Raw genomic sequence first — 20,003 nt, forward strand, 5'->3', positions numbered from 1 at the left:
AGGGATGTTTTTATCCTGTATTATCCTCCAACAATTTTTAAACTCTTGCATTCTACCTTTCTCTGTTTTTTTTTTTCTTTTTTCTGATCGCATTCATTTCATTCTTATCCTCATCTCCGTACACCCCCTCCTCCCTCCTCTCCACCACTGCAGCCTGGGTTTCAGAGGAAACTTGGTTTCTAATCCCGACTGTTGATTAAGGATTACAGCCGAAGAGCCTGGAGCTTTCTCTCATGTGTTATTGCCGAGCTGCTGTTGTGGCCCTGGGGCTGAACCGCCCACGCCTCCTCCTCTGCTGCCTGCCAGCTATCAGCCCACAGGATGCACTGAGCATGATAGCTGTCAAACTATCATTTAAATACATGGTAGAGCTGCCCTGCACACCATGCAAATGTGTCCCTCACATCTGTCCACCCATCTATGGCATCCATCTGTTTATCCACTCTTCCCTCTATCCATCCACTCCTCCATCTAACACGATACCAGCAGAGACACAAATTAGGATTCACCGCTCACTTTTTTTGGCATGCATGTTTTGGATTAGAGGAGAAATGTCCAGCACATATTTACAACATCCAATGATTCATACTACAGTTGACCTGATGGCAAAGTGGGTGAACTATAACCTCCAGACAGTGATCTTCATTTATTAAAAAATAAAAGGGGTTAAATATTTAACCCCTTAAATCATTTAAATTCTCAGTTTTGACGCACAAAGCATCTTTATCTCTCTGTAGCATCAAAGTATCACAGAAGAAGCAGCTGGGGGGGTGTGTGTGTGGGGGGGGGGGGGGCGATCGCCGGCTATTTCAGCCAATGAAACCAAGAGTCAGCCAAAAATCGATGTGAGCCTGTTCCTCTTTTTCACCATCTCAGTCAGATGCGCTCAGCTCAAACTTCCTCGTACAAGTCCAGTGCGCTGCGCTCTGTCGCCCCGTCCGCATCTCCAGACCTAACCCTAACAGAAAAGCGCGACTGTAAGGGGATGGGACCTTCATAAAAGAGATGAGGAATATTCTTTACATCCCCTGAATCTAGAAGATCACATACAGCCGCAGAAATAACAGTCGAAGTGATTGGTTGAAGCGCGGTAAGTGTCCTCTTGATCTGTGTTCGCTTGTGAGGGAAGGGAGTAGCCAAACTGTCTGAAAGATGACCATAAGAAAAGAAAAAAGAAGAAGAAAGATATCTAAGTTCATGTCTCTGACACATTTAAGGAAGAGTAAGAAAGGTGTTGCTTTGATGGTCGACAAATGAACATATAAAGTTTTAAATCAACGATGCTCAGTTCCAAAAAGAGGAACTTAAAGGCATTTGAGTTGAAAGAACCACCGCCTGCATAAGTCACTGTGTTCATGTGTGAAAGTGGTCAGAAGTGATGTAAAGACATTGATAAGCACACTTTTATCACAGTTTGCTTATACATTCTGTGAAATGAGTATATAGTAGTGTGTGTGCGTGTGTGTGTGTGTGTCTCAGTTATTTTTAGACTAACCATCTAGACTAAACCAGAAACCAGAAACGAGACTAGTTTCTGTTCTGTTCTGTATTCTTCCAGTGTTTGTACATCAGTCATCACTTTATACGTTGAATGGGCTTCAAATCATAGTCAACCCCCAAATATTATACAACAGATACACTCTAAATGTTAAGAAACTCCAGTGAAACATCAGTGTGTGTGTGTGTGTGTGTGTGTGTGTGTGTGTGTGTTCATTGCAGAAATGCCAATGTTACATCATACTGGGGGCCATTGTTAAATTCCCCATCTAGCATCTATCTTGCATTAGTAGTGCAGCAGCCACATCAGCCTAAAGCCGAAAAGTAAGACAGGGAAGCCAAATTTGAATGTTTAGAGTCAAAACCAACGACCAACTTCCTGTTTGAAAAACAAAACTCTGTGAGAATGATAGAGTGTATGATCCAATATGTACGATTAAGAAAAATTTCATCTGATGATTAATTGTTTGGTCTATAAAATGTCAGAAAATAGTGAAAACTGCACATCAACATTTGCTCACAATTTGAGAAGCCTGAACCAGAGAACTTTTGGCATTGTTGCTTGATGATTGACGTTAATGATTGATCAATTCCAAAACAGTTGCAGATTTCTGTCGATCAATAAATTGTTTCAGCTCTGATCTCATCTGATCATTGTCATGCAGATTTGCAGACAACCCACAATATGTTTGGCATATGCTGTTTTCTCATGTGGCATCGCTGCATATATTATACATACTATGCTAAACTACAGACAATTAAAAATGTACAAACGCTGTATGTTAATATACAAAGTGTACAAAGTGTGCGTTCTATAATACATCAGTCTCAGCTTTTATGTCTGCCAAGTGAATTGGGTCTTACATAGAAGCACATAGATGCACAAATGGTGCAGGAGCTCAGATTCAGTCCAACAGGACTGTTCATGAAGTTTAATGCAATCATGTCCGGACACCTGAGCATGCTGAGACAGAGACACTCTGCAGTCCAGAGTCTTCTGTCTTTTCCTGTTGATAAGTAACTTAATAACAATGCAAAGTAGCAAGTCGTTGCTGCCTGCATTGTCATTAAGCTACTTGTTGTTAAGTTACTTATCAAACAGGAAAAAACAGAAGAGAGGATATTCTTTCTTTCTTTCTTTCTTTCTTTCTTTCTGTCTAATGTGCTGTTGGTTGCATGCCAGGCTGGCAGGTGATGTTGTTGTGGCCTGAGGCAGTCCCAAACAGGTACACAAACAGCCTGGCAGCCTTTCACAGCCCACACACTTTTCATCTGTGGGAGAAAAAAAAATCATCCCTCACAACAGAGCACACATTAATTATTCCTGTCTTCTGTCTGTTTAGAGCGTCTTGGCTCTTGTGTTTTTCTGTGACAAAGTTTGTTGGTAGGATGATACATAAACAAGGCCATGGTGTAATCGTGGCATTCAGTTGAACTGCCAGTCAACAACTGAACGGGCGGGGTACCTGCTCACCACTTGGACAGGTGTACAAGGTGCAGATGGACACCGTGTGCAACCAGTGCAAGTCAGACGAAGATGAACCATGCGAGTCTATAAAGCTGAAGTGCATGTTTGGACGTTTTTGTGTGTTGTGTTGTGGGCTCAAATCAACAAAGTGTCAATGCACACTCGTTATCCACACGTCCTGAAAGCTTGAGCTGAATGTTGCTGCCTGTCTCATGGTCGTGTAGATGCATGACTACACAGCCTGATGTGTGCAGTGGTACTCGTGTGCATGGTATGATATAATCTGATCATCCTGAACGGGCCTTTATACAAACGCTAACCTAAGAGTTACAGTATGATAGAAGTATGATAGACAGTAACATTATATTTTGATTAATATGATGGAGATGAACTTGGGATAAATTGGGATAAAAAAATCGGGACATTGTGTAAATTCTGTCCCTCAATGCCTCAAAAGCTTTTAATTATAAAATAAGTTATTTGTATATAAGTAACAATGTGCTCTCTATCGCTTTGATCAAAAATAGAGACCAAGGCTGAGAGGTACCACTGCTGTTCTAAAAGGTGCGGTGACATTATGCCATGTGTTTAAATGTGGCAGGCGAAAACTGCTTTCCTGTTTTACACATCATCAGCGTGCTTAAATAGTAGCCTACAGTGCTTAGTGTAAAGTGTGACTTTGAGAAATAACACATTCTTACTTCTTCGAATGGAAGGTTGAATTTCTAAGCAATAAAACACACTAAGGATGTTTGCTGCTACAGTCTTACTTGGTCTGGTATGACCAGTGGCTTATGGTGGCATTCAATAGATGCTGTGTAACTGACATTACTGATGTCAAAATGTATGTTTGCTTTTTTTTTACTTATATCTTTTAAAGACAAATTGAGGCACATTCAATGTGCCATTATCCTGTAATTATCTCCTGCGGCCACAGTGGCCACATTTAAAGCAATAGCTCAGCATTTTGGGAAATAAGTTTATTCACTGTCTTCCCGAGAGTTAGAGGATAATTAACATGTAAGCTCTTGTCATCACCGCGAAGTTGCCAAGAAATAGTTCGACACATAATTACTGCATTGTTTTTACACTTTTTTTTTACAGATTAAACAAACGAGATATAACGTGTAAAGTACATAGACTGTATATAAAGATCCACTTCCTCCCGCTGTACAAAAATGAAGCCAAACTATCACGGATACGGCCGCTGCCATCTTGCGCTGGTGACATCATGTGGAGCCAGAGTCTCTGCAGAAGAGATCAGGAAGTGAAGCCGCGAGGTCGAGGTCCCGCCCAACCCAATCGCAATCACTCAATCAAATCAAATAACTAATTAAAACCAAACTTATCAGATAAATGCACTTGAACAAACATCAATGTGATAAGAACTACCTAGAATGACAGAAACAATCTTTGTTTTTTGTTTTTTTGTTTAATGTGTACTTTGGTTTTTTAGTTTGGCCCATGTCCCTTCCGCTAACACAGAGGGGGCGGGGCTTATTACACATACTTCAGTCAGCCACCAGGGGGTGATCGAGATGTTTTGGCCTCAATTTTGGGGAACTCTCGTCCATCTTTTATATCCAGTCTGTGGTTATTAGTAGTGTAGAGGTCCTGGTAAGTGGAAAGTAAGGCTAGCTGTTACCCACTAAACCAACTGGCCGTTGCCTTATATATTTAGCGTAAAGCGTATGATCTGAACTCACACAAGACACTGTTTCATTTTGTCCCAAAATGAGAAAGTTTACACAAAATACACAGTTTGTCTTTCAGCATGTGTTGGTTCAGCTGTTGATAGAATTCAGAACTTCAGACCTTTTTACTCCGGAACAACTGAGTTGGTCGTGATATAGATTTGGGATTTCCACCATTAGACATGACCTTTCTTTCGACATTATTGTGAAACAGACATGATTCCACAGACTGATGGTATGGAGCAAGAGGCAAGAGAACATGTTGAAAGTAGTTGAAAGTAAATGATTACATTTGGCATAACCTTCATTCATGTGGGTCCCACTGAGGCGAGAGGTCTATTTTTGAGGACAATGTCTGGACAGTAAGCACAGAACTGAAACTGTCAGTGTGGTCAAAGCATAAGCAATTTCTCATAGATTTATCTTTCATTAAATCTTCTTTTCCGGGGGGTGATGCTGCTCTTTTACTCATTGCCTCAGTAAAAGAGCAGCATCATTCTGTACTGGTGGCATTTTTTGGGGGGGGGGGGGGGGTAGCCCAGAAGAGACCCATGTGTGACCTCGTCTCTACTGCATTAGGCACAGATTAGCTAGTTTATGTTGGTTTGCGCCCGCATTCCCCGCAAATGCGTAACAAGCTGCATATCATTCACGACTGTCTAGTGATATGTTTCCATTTTGGCCTGTGCTTTACTCTTAGAGGAGAACTTCAGGCAGAGCAAGCAGTTCAAGGTTTACTACCCCCCCCCCCCCAGCTTCAGTTAAGCAGGAAGTACATGTGCAGAGCAGTGGGTTACACTTGTTGTACTCTGGTCTCTCCTCGGTTCTGAGCCTGTGGGTGTGAGGGAAATATTGAGGAAGCAGCTTACAGTGATGTTGGACTGTTGAGACCAGGAAACAGCTAGGTTAAAAGCCTACCAGCACTTCTAAAGCTCACTAATTAACACGTTGTATGTCGCTTGTTCAATCCATACAAAAGCGTAAAAACGATTAGTTGTGGTTGTCACGTGCTGGGAGCAGTGATTTCCTGTATTGTCAAAATGAGATATGTTAATTAGTGAGCTTTAGGATTTTTTTTACCCTTGGACAGAGCCAGGTCAGCTGTTTTCCACTGATTCCAGTTTTTATGCTTGGCCAAGCTGACTGTCTGCTAGCTTCACATTTAGCATACAGACATAAGTGTTGTGTAAATCCTCTCATCTAACTCTCTGCAGGAAAGCAAAGAAGTGTATTACAACTAGAATGATACAATAATTTCATAAAAATGATTCATGAAGCTTCATCTGCCTTCAGCTTTTTGTTTTGGTTCGCTGGTCTTCATGATTGAGTCCCAGTGGATCTCACTGACATGGAAATTTTTCGGACTCACTAAGAGCACTGAGTAGATTTTGATTTGATGTGTTGCCTTTGACATGTAATGTAGCTGCTTTACGGACTGACATGAATCAATGACAGCTGCATTTTTTCAGAGACAAACTAGGGCAATGTGTTACCATTAGCCTCGTGACCTCCATTTTGTATCAGTACAAATGCGACAGGGAGCCACGTCTGTTCATTACTTGGAAGAGGAGTTTTAAATAGATGTCCAAAAAGAAACCTAACCCTCCTTTGATTAGACATCTAAAGAGGAACAAGGTTTGGAACAGAAAAAAAAGGGAAGCAAATAGGTTAACGCCACTAATTTCGACCACAAGAACACCGGGACTTCCTGAGTTTAAATGAAACATTTTCCATTGCTTACCGTTGTACATGAGAGGCACTTGGACAGTATGGTAATGATGATGGTGAAGTTTACTGTAGCTACTAACAGATCAAGAGATGCTTGCAGAAACATTTAAAGCAGGATATCAGGGTTTGTGGTAGTTCTGACCTCTAGAATCATAGTAGATCTGTTTGCATGGTAACAGGGCTCTACTAGTGTTCATGATAAACATTAATTACCTCGTTCAGTGCAATAATCTGCTTCTCTGAGCTGAAGAGACATCTCTCTCTCTCTCTCTCTTCTGTCCTCTCCATTTGTGTGTGTGAGCGCTATCTCCCATCACAGACTGCCTCTTTGTTCTCGCACCTTGTTCCATATAACCGCATACACATTTGCATGTGGATACACGCGTATGATGCAAAGAGAAAACAAAGTATTCCCTAGATGTTACAGATGAATAAAGGGGCTCATGTGGAAATGTTTTTTATTGCTACAGTCAATAAAAAGACCTTTGCACTGTTCATTTTTGGAAGATCTTAACAGCTCTAACTGACACAGAATAAACACCAATAATGTAGAGATCAACAGCATCCCAAAAACCATACAGTCATGGTCACCCAGTGAGCTATAAAGCATCTTTGTCTTCCCCCTGTAGAAAAGAATATCTAACAACATCATGTGATGTGCCATTTTCACGCCTTCTCCACTCAAATCTTACAGACATATTGAAATGCATTTACAGTAACAGCCAGCTGAGAGAGATAACATCTCAGCTCTGTGTCAGAGAGCTTAACATGGTTATGGTTGCTAATTCATCATATTCTACATGCTCTAAATAAGCATGGACTTTATCCAAGCACAATGGCCAAAGAAAGCAGGGTGCAACGTGATCCACTGTTCCTGTGGAAAATGTGAAAATATATGACATGCAGTTTATTCATTTAGAAATGGCTACCAGATCCTTGAACTTTTCTTGATCTCTCAAGGAGGTATGTGGACATGTTACACATGCAAAACAAGAAACAAGAGAAGCAGAAATAAAAGAAGTGACTTGTTGCCAAATAATGGAAAAATAAAGTACAATATAATAAAGATGAAAATTATGAATAAATAAATAAGTGAGTATATGAATGAGCATAGATGGACACTATGCTAAATATTAATAATATTAATAAATATTGATAATATAATAATTACTTCTAAGGTTTGAATATTTTTTTCCATTTTAAAGAGTAACTTAAACACTTAAATGAGTTAAGTAGCTTGGATTAATCCATATATCCTTTAACAAATCCGTTTCTCTCATCGTCAAAGCTGATATGGAACAAAACTACGTAAACATCTCTTCTCTGAAATTGGCAGATATGACTTCTGCAACTAAATTCAACCTGAACTTTAATTGATTCTGGATTGTTATCTCCATGATCATGTCATAAATGTAATAACCCACATTGATCAAGAACATCGTTAACCTTATTATCACCGTATTTACCATTTTCCTAGAGTTAAACACAGTCCACAATATCTTATTTTGTGCAGAACTCTATTCATCAGTTCTCTAAAACAAATACAAATGATTCTTTCTCTCAAGCAAAGCTATTTAGTAAGAAAATGCCTTCAATACCTCCATATTGATCTGTGATCAGATTTGCAATAACACCAGAATTGATGATTGCAAACAGCAGATACCACATGCAGTACATGAATGATTATTACAAGCAATATCTACAGTACAAGGAAGTGACTGGTTTTATATTTACTGGTAGTAGTGTTTGACACATAATATTTGACTAGCATTATGCCCTTTATGGTATTCAAAGGTTGTGCCATAGTTTAAATGTTAATTTACTGAGTGCACATGTGAGTACATGAATACATGAACTAGCTCATAACCTGTTTATGGTCTTATTGTGGATGTGGTGTTGTGCATCTTATCCTCCCAGCTTTAAGGCTTGAGGTTCAGGATGTGTGCCGGCAACATGACAAATTAGACAAAAATCCATTTAATGAAACCTATTTCTTTACATTAAAATCCTCTATTCTTATACTGCATACTTAGTTCATGTTCAGATCTAAATGTGTGACTTCCAGTACATTCCACTCTGAATATTGTAGATGCATGTAAAGTCACTCCAGGGCCGGGAGAACCAGGCCTGACTATTACATTCAACACCCCAATGGCATTTTCCTGCTGGTGTGCACAGCCTTCATGTCTTGCTGTTTCTCCTCTGTTGTCCTCCTGCAGAAGACACCATGGGCTGTGTGGGCTCAAAGAAGGAGCAGGAGCCTCTCAGCAAAGGGACAGGAAATGACGATCTGCAGAACCGCGCACAGACGGCCCACTATGTCAAAGACCCCACCGCAGGAAACTTCGGGAGCAAAGCTGTAAGCAGTAAAGTTGTGACAGATACAAATCTGAGAAAAGATGGCAAATAGCGACTTAACATACATCAAAAATCATTTTACACTGTGCTCTCTTAAAAATGCCCCATCCCAATACAACTCTAAAACTAACGATGACATACCCGTTTATAGTATTCAGAACCTTTACTTAAGAGAAAGTACCAATGTAACAATGTACAAATACTCCATTACAAGTAAAACTCCTGCATTCAAACATTTAATTAAGTAAAAGTACAGAAGTATCATCAACAAAATACACTTAAAATAGGAAAAGTGAAAGTACTTGTTATGCAGAAAAATGGTCCCTGTAACTATTAGAACTACTATATTTACAGGGGTTCGATGCCCTCCAAAGAGGGCTCGGAAGATGATTAATGGGGTAGGAAAGAAGAATAAATAAAGTTCTACTTCTGTGGACTCCCCAAATAGACATTGCTTTTTCAGGGGGTCACAAGCCAAAAAGGTTAGGAACCACTGGTATAATCTTTAAAAATGTGTTGTAAGTCCTTGATCTGAAAAGCAGCTAGTAACCATAGCTGGTCGATACATGTATATTTTCCACCTGAAATAGAGTGGAAGTACAAAACAGTATCAAATGGAAATATTTTACCTAGGTACCGTACTTGAGTAAATGTACTTAGTTTCTTTCCACCACTGAACATGAATTTAGATCTTTAGCCACATTATCTCCGACCAAAAGGCATTTCTGAACTTTTTTGCAAAAGGAAAAAGGGCGCACACACCTGCAGAAGAGCCCTGGATTTAAATAAAGATTGAGGAAGATGAAATGTGTCAAATGCAGACACAGTGAAAGTATGACGAGGTAACACAGTTTCATTGGTGCTTTTCAGAGAGGATAGATGGGCCCTTACAAACACTCTGAACATGTTCCTGTGGCTTGTTGTGAGTTTGCATACTGGCCAGACTTTGATCTGTGCCATGGCTAAAATAGCAGCGCTGCTGTGTTTAAGTGTGGTTCCTCTGGCTACTTCCTGTGTGCTGTGTTACATCTCTTTCACCCTCAATGAAGAAAGAGGAAGTGACAGAAGCAGAACCAGAGCACTCAGGCAGGAGGCTGATGCTCATGATATGATCAAAACTTGAGTATTGAGCCACACTGAAGGCGTCCCTCAGCTCACACTGTACTTGTATGCTGCATTGTGTCATCTCACGGAGGTCTAAATTTACAGACGGCCTGTCTGGTCTCCACACACCTCAGCTTGTTATACCTTTGTGCTAACATTGCATTTTGACAAGCTGTTACTGATAGAGAGAAAACCCGCTACAAACCCAAAAACCTAAAGTAAAGATAACGGAAGACAACATCCTGATGTTTAAAGTTGATATGAGTCCTTCCTTCCTCCCTTCCTTCTAGCTGAATCTGACAACTTTACATGGTCAGAGTGGTGTGTTTATAGGGTGCTGCACTGCCCAAATGCAGCTTTAGGAAAGTTTTATTTCTCAAAAATTAAAAAGGGGGGAATGAATATGACAGAATTGACTTCTTCTCTCAGCCTTATACTACCATATGTCCCCTTGTCTTTCTCTCTGCAGAGCAAAATGCCATCCAATGCAAACTCTTCAGACGGTGAGTCACAATCTTTACTCTACCTCCACTTACACAGTATGTATTGCACCCCTTAAACACCTGTACTTTATTCTGCATCTCATACTAAAGTCAACTACTAATGAACCACAATGGTCAGTCCTTTGCAGGTTTATTTCTAAGCTCCAACCTTGTACTGTCAACACCACCAACACTGCCAACAAGACAGTCACTTTAAACAGGGTTGTGTATGTCAGTGCTTGTCAGATGCAGAGAAACGCCGTCCAACAGCATGTGAGAAAGAGGAAGTAGAGTGAGTGCTACAGAGTGATAGCCCCTCTCACCTCCTCACCACAGAGGCCTCCAATACACAGACGACCAGCCCTACTGCTATTATTATCAAGCATACAAGGAAGTTACAGTTACATAGTCAAAGTACAGGAAACCTGACAAAGATAGACGCGGTTCAGACTTAAATGCGGTGTGTCCACTAAAAAATCAACATGCACAGATACATCATAATTTAAAGTTTATCTCAAAGTGTTTTACAAGCACAAAGATGTTTTCTCGAGGCCATCATTTTCTCCTCGCATGTAATCCTTCAGAAAGTAAACCCGCTTGTAGCTTTCACATGGCAACACAAAAGGGACATATTTTACACTGCATATCATGACCACAACGTATCAACATGAGGCCCTCTGCTTTTCTTTTCTTCCCGGCCGTGCTGCTGTAGGAGAGAGTATTGCCATGGCACTGTACGACTATGAGGCCATTCATGAGGGAGACCTGGGCTTCAAGAAGGGAGATAAGCTCCGAATCTTAGTGGAGTAAGTGGAGGATCAACAGTGAGAAAGAGCATTTGTGCTTTGTTGCTTCAGTCATAAGAGTGATAAGTTAATTGTGTGTTCAAAGTGTAGTTTTTGGGCATGTAAAGGACGTGGTTTATCATGTCTTGTTGTCTTGTCTCTCTCTGTAGATCGGGGGAGTGGTGGAGAGCTATGTTAATCAGCACCGGTCAGGAAGGCTTCATCCCCAGTAATTATGTAGCCAAAGACACTCTGGAGGCAGAAGAGTAAGTGTACTCACATTGAAAACACACACACATATATAAATAGTAGTAGTATCATGTACCGCATTTAGATGACATTTTTGTAGTTTTTCACAAAGTGAAAATGAAGAAGGAATGGGAAATGAAGAAGAAGGAGAGCACGGGAACAGTCATTTCTGTACTAAAGGATCTCTTTCCTGTTGTTGAGGTGGTTCTTCAAGGGCGTGAGCAGGAAAGATGCTGAGAGGCAGCTGCTGGCCCCCGGGAACAAAGTGGGATCCTACATGATCCGAGACAGTGAGACCACCCAGGGTGAGTGAAACCCTTTCAAATCAGGCTATTTGTCCTTTAGTCGAGCGGTCTGAGAAGTCATAAAGAGAAATTATTGACAGCAACTGACAAATCAAGCAATTTGATCGAGAATTATAACCTGACTCTGCAGTTGCTTTCAGCTCTGAGAGCTTTGTAGCATCTTTGAACTGTTTTGGTTTTATGGCCTGCGACTTTACTGTTTTGGTTCCTTCTCACCGTTCTCGTCAGCGTTGTTTCCTGACACAGCTATGTTCAGCAAAAAAAAGCCACTAAACCCACTATACACTGCCTGCTCGGCACCAAACAGCGGCCAGGCAAGATTAGTGACGAGCTGGTGAACATAGTGGAGCATTTAGCAGCTAAAGAGACAGATATTCTTCTCAGGAGTTGAAATACTTAAACACTGGAGTGCCCCTTTACGTGTCCCATGTTGGTGTAATGTCCTAGCAAAAAAAAGCTCTGATTTTAAAATGTTGAATCATCAGCAAATATGAGCTAGTATCAGTGAAAGAACATTGACATCAGCATTAAAAAATCCTTCATGGGTCACGTGGTAACTACTGTTTTTTTTATCGTCTTTTACCACAGGCAGCTTCTCTCTGTCTGTGAGGGACAGCGATGCCCAGTCCGGTGACACAGTCAAACATTATAAGATCCGTACACTGGACAACGGGGGATTCTACATCTCTCCCCGCAACACCTTCAGCACCCTGCAGGAGCTGGTCAGCCATTACAAGAGTGAGTTCCCTGCTGTCAGACTGTTTCCCAAGTTTGTCACTGAATGATTTTAACTCCTCACAACTGTGTGTTTCAGTAGTCTAGTTTAGTAAGTGCCTGTCGTCATTAAAACATGATGCTTAAAGTGGTGCACAGCACACTCTGCTGGCCAACTTAAATAACTTCAACCTATGTCAAACGTTTTTATTTTTGCCGAGCTTACATTTTCCCTGCAAATAAGAACAACATATATTTTTCTGTTTATTCCAGAGCAGGGAGATGGCCTCTGTCAAACCCTGACCAACCCGTGCTTGAGCCCCAAACCTGAGAAGCCATGGGAGAAAGACGCCTGGGAAATCCCAAGATCATCACTCAAACTGGATAAGAGGCTCGGTGCCGGCCAGTTTGGAGAAGTCTGGATGGGTGAGATAGATCATTTTAGAATCTAGTTATTGATGGAGATGGGAAGCTAGCAATTCGTTTTCTAAATTGAATTATTGTTTTGTTTTAAGCTACATACAATAAGCACACCAAAGTAGCAGTGAAGACCATGAAGCCCGGCAGCATGTCAGTCGAAGCCTTCATGGCCGAGGCCAACCTGATGAAGAGTCTACAGCACGACAAATTGGTCCGACTCCATGCTGTGGTCACCAAGGAGGAGCCCATCTATATCATCACTGAGTACATGGAGAAAGGTGTGTTGGTGTGGCGGTGCAGTACATGTGCAGAACACTAGTATGCAGTTGCTGTGTTCATTTGATTTAAGCTGCCCTTCAGTCGCTTTCAATTTGTTCATTTATCCCAACAAATCTTAGTTTTTTCTCAAAAACGTTTATTGTATAAAAACCCTGTTTAACTGAAGGGGGAAACTTGGGAAAACCACAATTCCCAACACAAGGTACTTTTGCAGTTGCAGTTTTGTAAGCAAGCAGAGAAGTCTTAACAGTTCAACAAAAGTAGTGAACAAATGGTTGAAATAGATAGCAAAAAGTAATAAATAGTTTGCTATAAGTAATTGCTAAACAGTTGAAATAGATAGCTACTTGTTAGGAATGAACAGTTCAAATGGTTCATTAAATGTAATAAAACATTGAATTTGACTGTAATGAATACTAGTTAACATAGATAGATAGCGGTAATGGCTGAAAAAGCGAAAAGTAATGAAGAAATGGTTGTTAGTTGAAACTTACCAGCTTCTGCAACTCCACAAATGCAAACTTCTATTGTAGTAATATAGACTTTCCTATAATTGATAATTGTTAACATCCAGTTTAAAGTCAATTCACACAAAAACATTTCGGGTGGTGTTGAGGAAGGTGTACTTGAGTTCATCCGACTGGGCTGTGGGAGCACTTAAGACAAAAAAGGCTGGGAACCACTGCTGTAAGGGAACAATTTAACCAATAAACTAAATGGACAAGGAAAATAAAAGTTCATATCAGGTTTTTTTCATAGTGCACTTACTGTGGTCACGTAGATACCTCCCTAATATTAGCAGCGGACATGACATTTATTAAACATCTAAAATATTGGTCGAACCTTTATCAATACATGTTTGTCACAGATATTAGAATGTGTCCAGTGCATTGAGCATTACATGTAGCGTGTGTTGGTTAATGTGTTTGTCTGTGTGTGCCTACAGGTAGTCTACTAGACTTCATAAAGAGTGACGAGGGCAACCGTGTCCAGCTCCCCAAGCTCATTGACTTCTCTGCACAGGTGAAATTCTTTCAGTCACATTTAGCGTCACTCCTCCATTCCACACATGACAGCTTGCCAGACAAGATCTCCGTTTGTCTGTCTGCATTACATAGTACACAGGCCGTATTTGAATATTCACATCATTATTAGTCTAGGGGCTGTATTGAAAGTAAATGGTATTATTCAATATCAGCTTTGGAACATTTAAAATTAAGATTTGTGTAATTCTGCAACATAAAAATATTTTGACTGTGGCCTATTGGTGATACAATATCTTTGTTCCTGCATGTCTGTCTGTCTACACCTGTAGATCTGCAGATGTAGACGCACCCATATGTGCCTGGTGTATGTGTTAAACCTGATGTAATTGACAAAAGGAATTTTATCATTAAAACTGGGAAAAGTAAAAGAGTGCATCCTCCTTGGAGTGTGTCCTCCAAGGACTGTCCTCCTAATTGCATTGGAGAGGAGGTGGGGGGGTCCTAAGCACATTTTATTTGTTTAGTTTTTTTTGGGATGCTAAGGCTAAAGGCTAAAAGAAAACAATGAAAGAAAAGTAATAATGTAGGTTACATTCTGTATTTGATGCTGAATATTTGAACTATAAACTCGATGCAAGAATTTACAAAATCTTTAAAAGCTGACTTTTCGCGTTATGCAGCCATGCCAGCGGCTTGTACGAAGGCTCAGCGATGCTTTGAGCTGAATGCTCATTTAACATAACATGTTCACAATGACAACGCTAACAAGCAGATGTTTATATGTATAAACATAATATGTGTACATATATATGGTGTAATGTTTTATTATATAGTATTTTACCATTTCAGTTTGGAGTCTTAGCATGCTAATATTTGCTAATTAGCACAGTAGTAAGTAAACACAGTACCATTTAGTCATATACCAAAGTATTGGACACATTACATTTTTTGACTTGATGATAGTGCTAGATAGAAAAATCAGGGGATCCCCGACGTTTTTACAATTCCTCCTGAGGGGGACAATGTTTGAAGCTGTAATACTCATTGCCTGCATGTGGAATTTTTAGACTATTACTTTCTGTGCCTGTAGACATGTCGACATCTGCAGGTTTTACATTCTTGCCACTTTCTTGTACATGCGGGTGGAAGGGGTTAGCATGTGTACAGCTCCCATCTTTTAGAAAATCTAGATTATCAGATCGTAAGAGAGATTGGTCTTATCTAGTGCTAACGCAAAGGAGCTAAAGGGAGAGAGTTCGCGTGTGAATACAGTAAATCCTCACATTTATTATAGTATGTATAATTTACTGATGGAAACAGAACAGCTTATATAAAATCTATCATACACATAGTATTACTGAAAGCATGGAAGTGTTTGTTATGCAGATAGAGTGGAAATATCCTGTTTCAGGATGTTTTGTACTATTTCATTGCCAGTTACTATTGGGAACTATGTTTTGACTCTTTTACACTGACTTATTTGTCTTTAGACTGCAGAGGGCATGGCCTACATTGAGCAGAGGAACTACATCCACAGAGACCTGAGAGCTGCCAACATCCTGGTCAACAAGGCTTTAGTGTGCAAAATTGCTGACTTTGGCCTCGCTCGTATCATCGAAGACAACGAGTACACAGCCAGAGAAGGTACGACTCAATATTCACTGTCACATGTTGTGTAGCCAGGTGTTATCAGCAGAAGTGGTTAGAAAAACTGGGGAGCTATCACGGTTTCATCAGTTCAGGGGAAACTACTTTGTGTCAGCGAGATGTCGACATCCGACATCTCGCTGACACAAAGTAGTTTAAGTGACAAAAATGGTAGGAAGTGAAGACAAGAGTGACTCGCTGTGTGGCTCGCTGTGCGGCTCGCCGGACGAACAAAGGATGTAAGAGTTTAAGAGGATGTGTGACCAGCGAGAAACTTCTCAGCAGTGTCATTAGGAATCATCTGATGTCTCAATAACAATGTCGAAATTAGTTCAAATTTTGACCAGTTTTTAATTTTCCGCAATAACCAGGAGCCAAATTCCCCATCAAATGGACAGCCCCTGAGGCCATCAACTTCGGCTCTTTCACCATCAAATCTGACGTTTGGTCCTTTGGCATCTTGCTGACTGAGATTATCAGCTATGGACGCACACCATACCCAGGTAAGTGGATCCCTAATTTCAGCTTTGACATAGTATTTTCTAGAATACTTCTGAAGTGCAAGGACGTTGCACTTGCAGTTAGTTTTGTCCCGTTTCTACACATACTGCCCATTAATTCTCTTGCCCTTGGTTTAAAGTGGCCTTCCAAAACGAGGGGTAACGGTAAGATAACTCCACACTGGAATGGTAACTGGGGCAGTTAGAGGCAGAATGGAAACACTTGGCTGTACAAAAGCCAGCAGCAATACAAAGGCTCACTGTTAACATCAGCATGTTAAAGTAACAATCTCGAAGATGGTTCTCGTTGGCGGCAAGTATGGCAATAAGCAGTAACTGCAGGTGTGTTTCTGGACCTCACTCCCCAGAGATCCCAACAGCGTCGCCTGTGTGACATCGAGTGTGTTTCTTTTTCTTTGGATTTGCACTTGTTTTAGAAGTTTCATCGTCTGTAGTTGTCAATCTTTTCTTTGTTTGTTCAGCCATAGTAACCGTTTACTTGTGACACTATCAGAGACTAGAAAAAACAATGCACCGCTTCACACAGTGAAGTGAGTTGAAGAGCAAGTCCGTTGCATTAGCTCTGCCCACCCTAGCGGACCAACCACCCACTGCTCGGTGATGGAAATCATTTGAGATTCTTCCCTGCAATCTGTGTTACCTTACTCTGCGATAGATAGTGATTTAACCGACATTTATTTTAATGGAAATCTTCAACATTATTACTCGTACATGCTCACAATGTTGATGCTAACATGCTGATGTTTCGCAGGTATAATGTTGACCATAAGCCAAAGTAGTGGACAAATTCAGATTTTGACCTGATGATGGCGCTAGAGGAAAAGTCAGAGGATCACCAAAGTTATTATGATTCAGCCTGAGGATGACATGAATGTTTGTACCAAATTACATGGCGGTCCATTCAACAGTTGTTGAGATATTTCAGTCTGGATCAAAGTGGTGAACCAACCAACATTGCCATCCATAGAGCCACGAAGCTAGCGTCCCAGCCCATGAGATATTTCTAATATATTTTTACAGCCTCTCTTAACCCAATTATGTGCTCTTGTTTTCAGGGATGACCAACCCAGAAGTGATCCGTGCCCTGGAGAAGGGCTACCGAATGCAGCGCCTGGACAGCTGTCCCACCGAACTCTATGAAATCATGCTGGAGTGCTGGAAGAACAAGCCTGAGGACCGCCCCACCTTTGATTACCTGCAGAGTGTCCTGGAGGATTTCTACACAGCCACAGAGAGCCAGTATCAGCAGCAGCCATGAGACTTAACATCCACAGACATGTTTTCTCTTACAGCACTGCTCCATTCATACTTAACAGCCAGTCCAGTTTCTACTTGCAGCAGTGCAGTTTGGAGCGTGCGCACACACACACACACACACACACACGCTCTCTCTTTACCATTCTCTCTCTGTCTCTCTTTCTCATTCACACGCATGTAGGCTAATGGTTAGTAACACGGGACTGTACAACAATTATTGAGGAGGGTTGAAACTATCATTTTATTTTTTAAGAAGCCTTCCTATTTTCATTGGGCCCTCCCCCTTTTGAATTAAAACATTTCAAAGTAATATAACCACACAATAGAGAGATCAAGAAAAGTGAAATATAAAAATCAAATAACTATAAATATTTTGTATTATATTATTGTTAATATTATGACAACACCATCCTACCTCATACTTAGGTCAGGGGCACAGCACAACTGATGCTGTCTGATGATGTTCTGAAGGCTTGGTTATAGGCTAACATGACCACAGCTGCATCAGCTATCAGCTATACTGGATATTTATCTTCACTAAGCTGACCATAAATCATCTGGATTCACACCACCAGCAGTCTTCTAAATCACTGGATATATACAGTAGTGATCAGTACATGATATGTGCTGACAGATATGTGTGTTAGTTACATCTGTATCCTCTAATATGAAAAGTGACGTGCAAACGAATGCTTCACATAATTTACTTTTACTTTTGTTTTACTACTTTTGTTCGTTATTAGAGATTGCACGTATTTTGTCGATCACTGTATTGTGAGATAAAGCTGCACATCATTATGCACAGAAAACACGTGACCTGACATTTAATGTATTTCTCTATCTAGAGATAATTGCAGGCTACAAGTCGGTTGAATTACTGAGCTTTGCAGTTGAGGGGTGGGTTGCAAAACTGGACCTGTGCAAGATTCTTCTCTACATATATAAGTGAAAATAGAAAGTGTGCTTGGAGAAGCCCTGCCGGTGCACAGGCAAGGACAGCAAAACTGGGTACTACTAACAAATTTGTAAGGGTAGGCTACATTACAGTGATGTAAATACTTCTAACTACTTGTTCCTAAACAAAAAGAAAAGATAAATACTGTAGCCTTCCCATTTTTCTTTCCTCACCCCCCTTATAATTTTTGTACAGTCCCTAAAATTCAAACACATTTGAAGGTGTTCTGTGTAACATGTACAGTGTGTAGGAGGCTGTACTGTACAGTATATGCTATTGTTAAAGCATGACCGTCTCACACACAAAATATTATTTTACACAAGTACAAAGATACATGGCCATATTCACAAACAAATGATTGTAGGCCACCTGAGAGCAGTCACGTGGAAAAGACTGGATTTAGTAGTTATGGTCCAGCACACATTGTGCATCCATCAAAGGAAGGCATAACCACAGCACAGATGTTCGCAGTGAAATGTGTGCAGTGTTCAGCTCTGATGTTACTGTGTTGATGTCAACAGTTCAGCAAGCCAAGCTGTCATTGTCCATTCCCCTTCTGTTAAATGTGTTTTACACTGTGAGAGGAGAGCAGGTACTGTGGATAAAGTGCAAGATATATGGCTGATTATGTTTAAATCCTCTATTTATATTCCATACCTATTTTCCATTATGCTGTGGCTAGATTCAGCATTACTCCTTCATTGTGCCTTTTGCAGTGGTTGTTTCTTCTTTCACTCTTAACATTAATAATATATTTCACACGCTCTGTATATATAAACTGGTGTACACAAATAAATACAATTGTTAAGGAATAGAGTCTTTAATGTGAAGCCATATTAACTAATAATGCTTGTTGATCCTTTTGGTCCATTAAACTTGTGTTATGTATTTGGTAACTGAATGAAGAATGAGATTTTCACATCTTTTGGCCTTCTTTTTTTCTGTATGAAGAAATAATTTATTGGTGCAAATACTACTGCTCTGAATATCAGTTTATCTTGAATGGAAAGATCCTTCCAAAAGTAAACGCTTTTACTTTTTTAGTGAAGGACTTGTAACTTTTATGATTTATATTACTATTTTTTTCAGCACTGTTTGGATAATGTGTTTCTCATCTTGTTTGAAATAGCAGTGTGTTTAGTGGACTAAAATCAAAAAATCTTAATGGGAATATATTATTATTATAAGTATTTAAGATTATGATTTAAGATTAATATTATGCATTTAGATTGAAGTGTGAGTGACCATATCTGAGAGAAGATTTCCATAGAATGCTTATATAGAGAGGTGATATGTGACAATATTGAATCAATGCTCAGCATTATAAATACTGTATATTCATAGGGTTACGAATGTCTGTGTTTTTCTTTATCAATATAAGGCCCTTTGCTTATTTTGTTCAATGCTTGGTTCAATGCAACTGTGATGAAAATTTTCAAATAAAATTGTTTTAGAAATAAGTATCTACCCACGTGTATTTATTTAACAGCAAGCAATACTTAATGTTTAAGTGAATTTGTTTGTAGGCATGCATTTTATTGATGATTGTGAAGG

General features: G+C 40.1%; 1 protein-coding gene across 2 annotated transcripts; it reads left to right on the forward strand.

Annotated features, from left to right (window-relative positions):
* Positions 1-958: 958 nt before the first annotated feature.
* Positions 959-17,692, forward strand: hck (HCK proto-oncogene, Src family tyrosine kinase). Of its 2 annotated transcripts, XM_070910515.1 has the most exons (14): positions 959-1,090; positions 8,607-8,746; positions 10,319-10,352; positions 11,044-11,137; positions 11,245-11,247; positions 11,287-11,382; positions 11,567-11,670; positions 12,259-12,408; positions 12,658-12,810; positions 12,900-13,082; positions 14,030-14,106; positions 15,560-15,713; positions 16,088-16,219; positions 17,293-17,692. In XM_070910515.1, the coding sequence occupies exons 2-14, from the start codon at positions 8,615-8,617 to the stop codon at positions 17,493-17,495; spliced, it is 1,515 nt and encodes a 504-aa protein (XP_070766616.1). In that variant the 5' UTR covers positions 959-1,090; positions 8,607-8,614; the 3' UTR covers positions 17,496-17,692. The 2 variants fall into 2 exon arrangements, with proteins under 2 accessions (XP_070766616.1, XP_070766615.1); XM_070910514.1 differs by lacking the exon at positions 11,245-11,247.
* Positions 17,693-20,003: the final 2,311 nt, after the last annotated feature.

The sequence above is a fragment of the Enoplosus armatus genome, chromosome 8, assembly GCF_043641665.1.
Source record: "Enoplosus armatus isolate fEnoArm2 chromosome 8, fEnoArm2.hap1, whole genome shotgun sequence".
NCBI lineage: Eukaryota > Metazoa > Chordata > Actinopteri > Centrarchiformes > Enoplosidae > Enoplosus > Enoplosus armatus.

Excerpts from the sequence above, each read along its gene's own strand:
- hck (XM_070910515.1), top strand. The coding sequence starts at position 8,615 with ATGGGCTGTGTGGGCTCAAAGAAGGAGCAGGAGCCTCTCAGCAAAGGG. Across the intron at positions 11,671-12,258 it reads AGACAGTGAGACCACCCAGG|GCAGCTTCTCTCTGTCTGTG; the intron begins GTGAGTGAAACC and ends CTTTTACCACAG. Across the intron at positions 13,083-14,029 it reads CACTGAGTACATGGAGAAAG|GTAGTCTACTAGACTTCATA; the intron begins GTGTGTTGGTGT and ends GTGTGCCTACAG.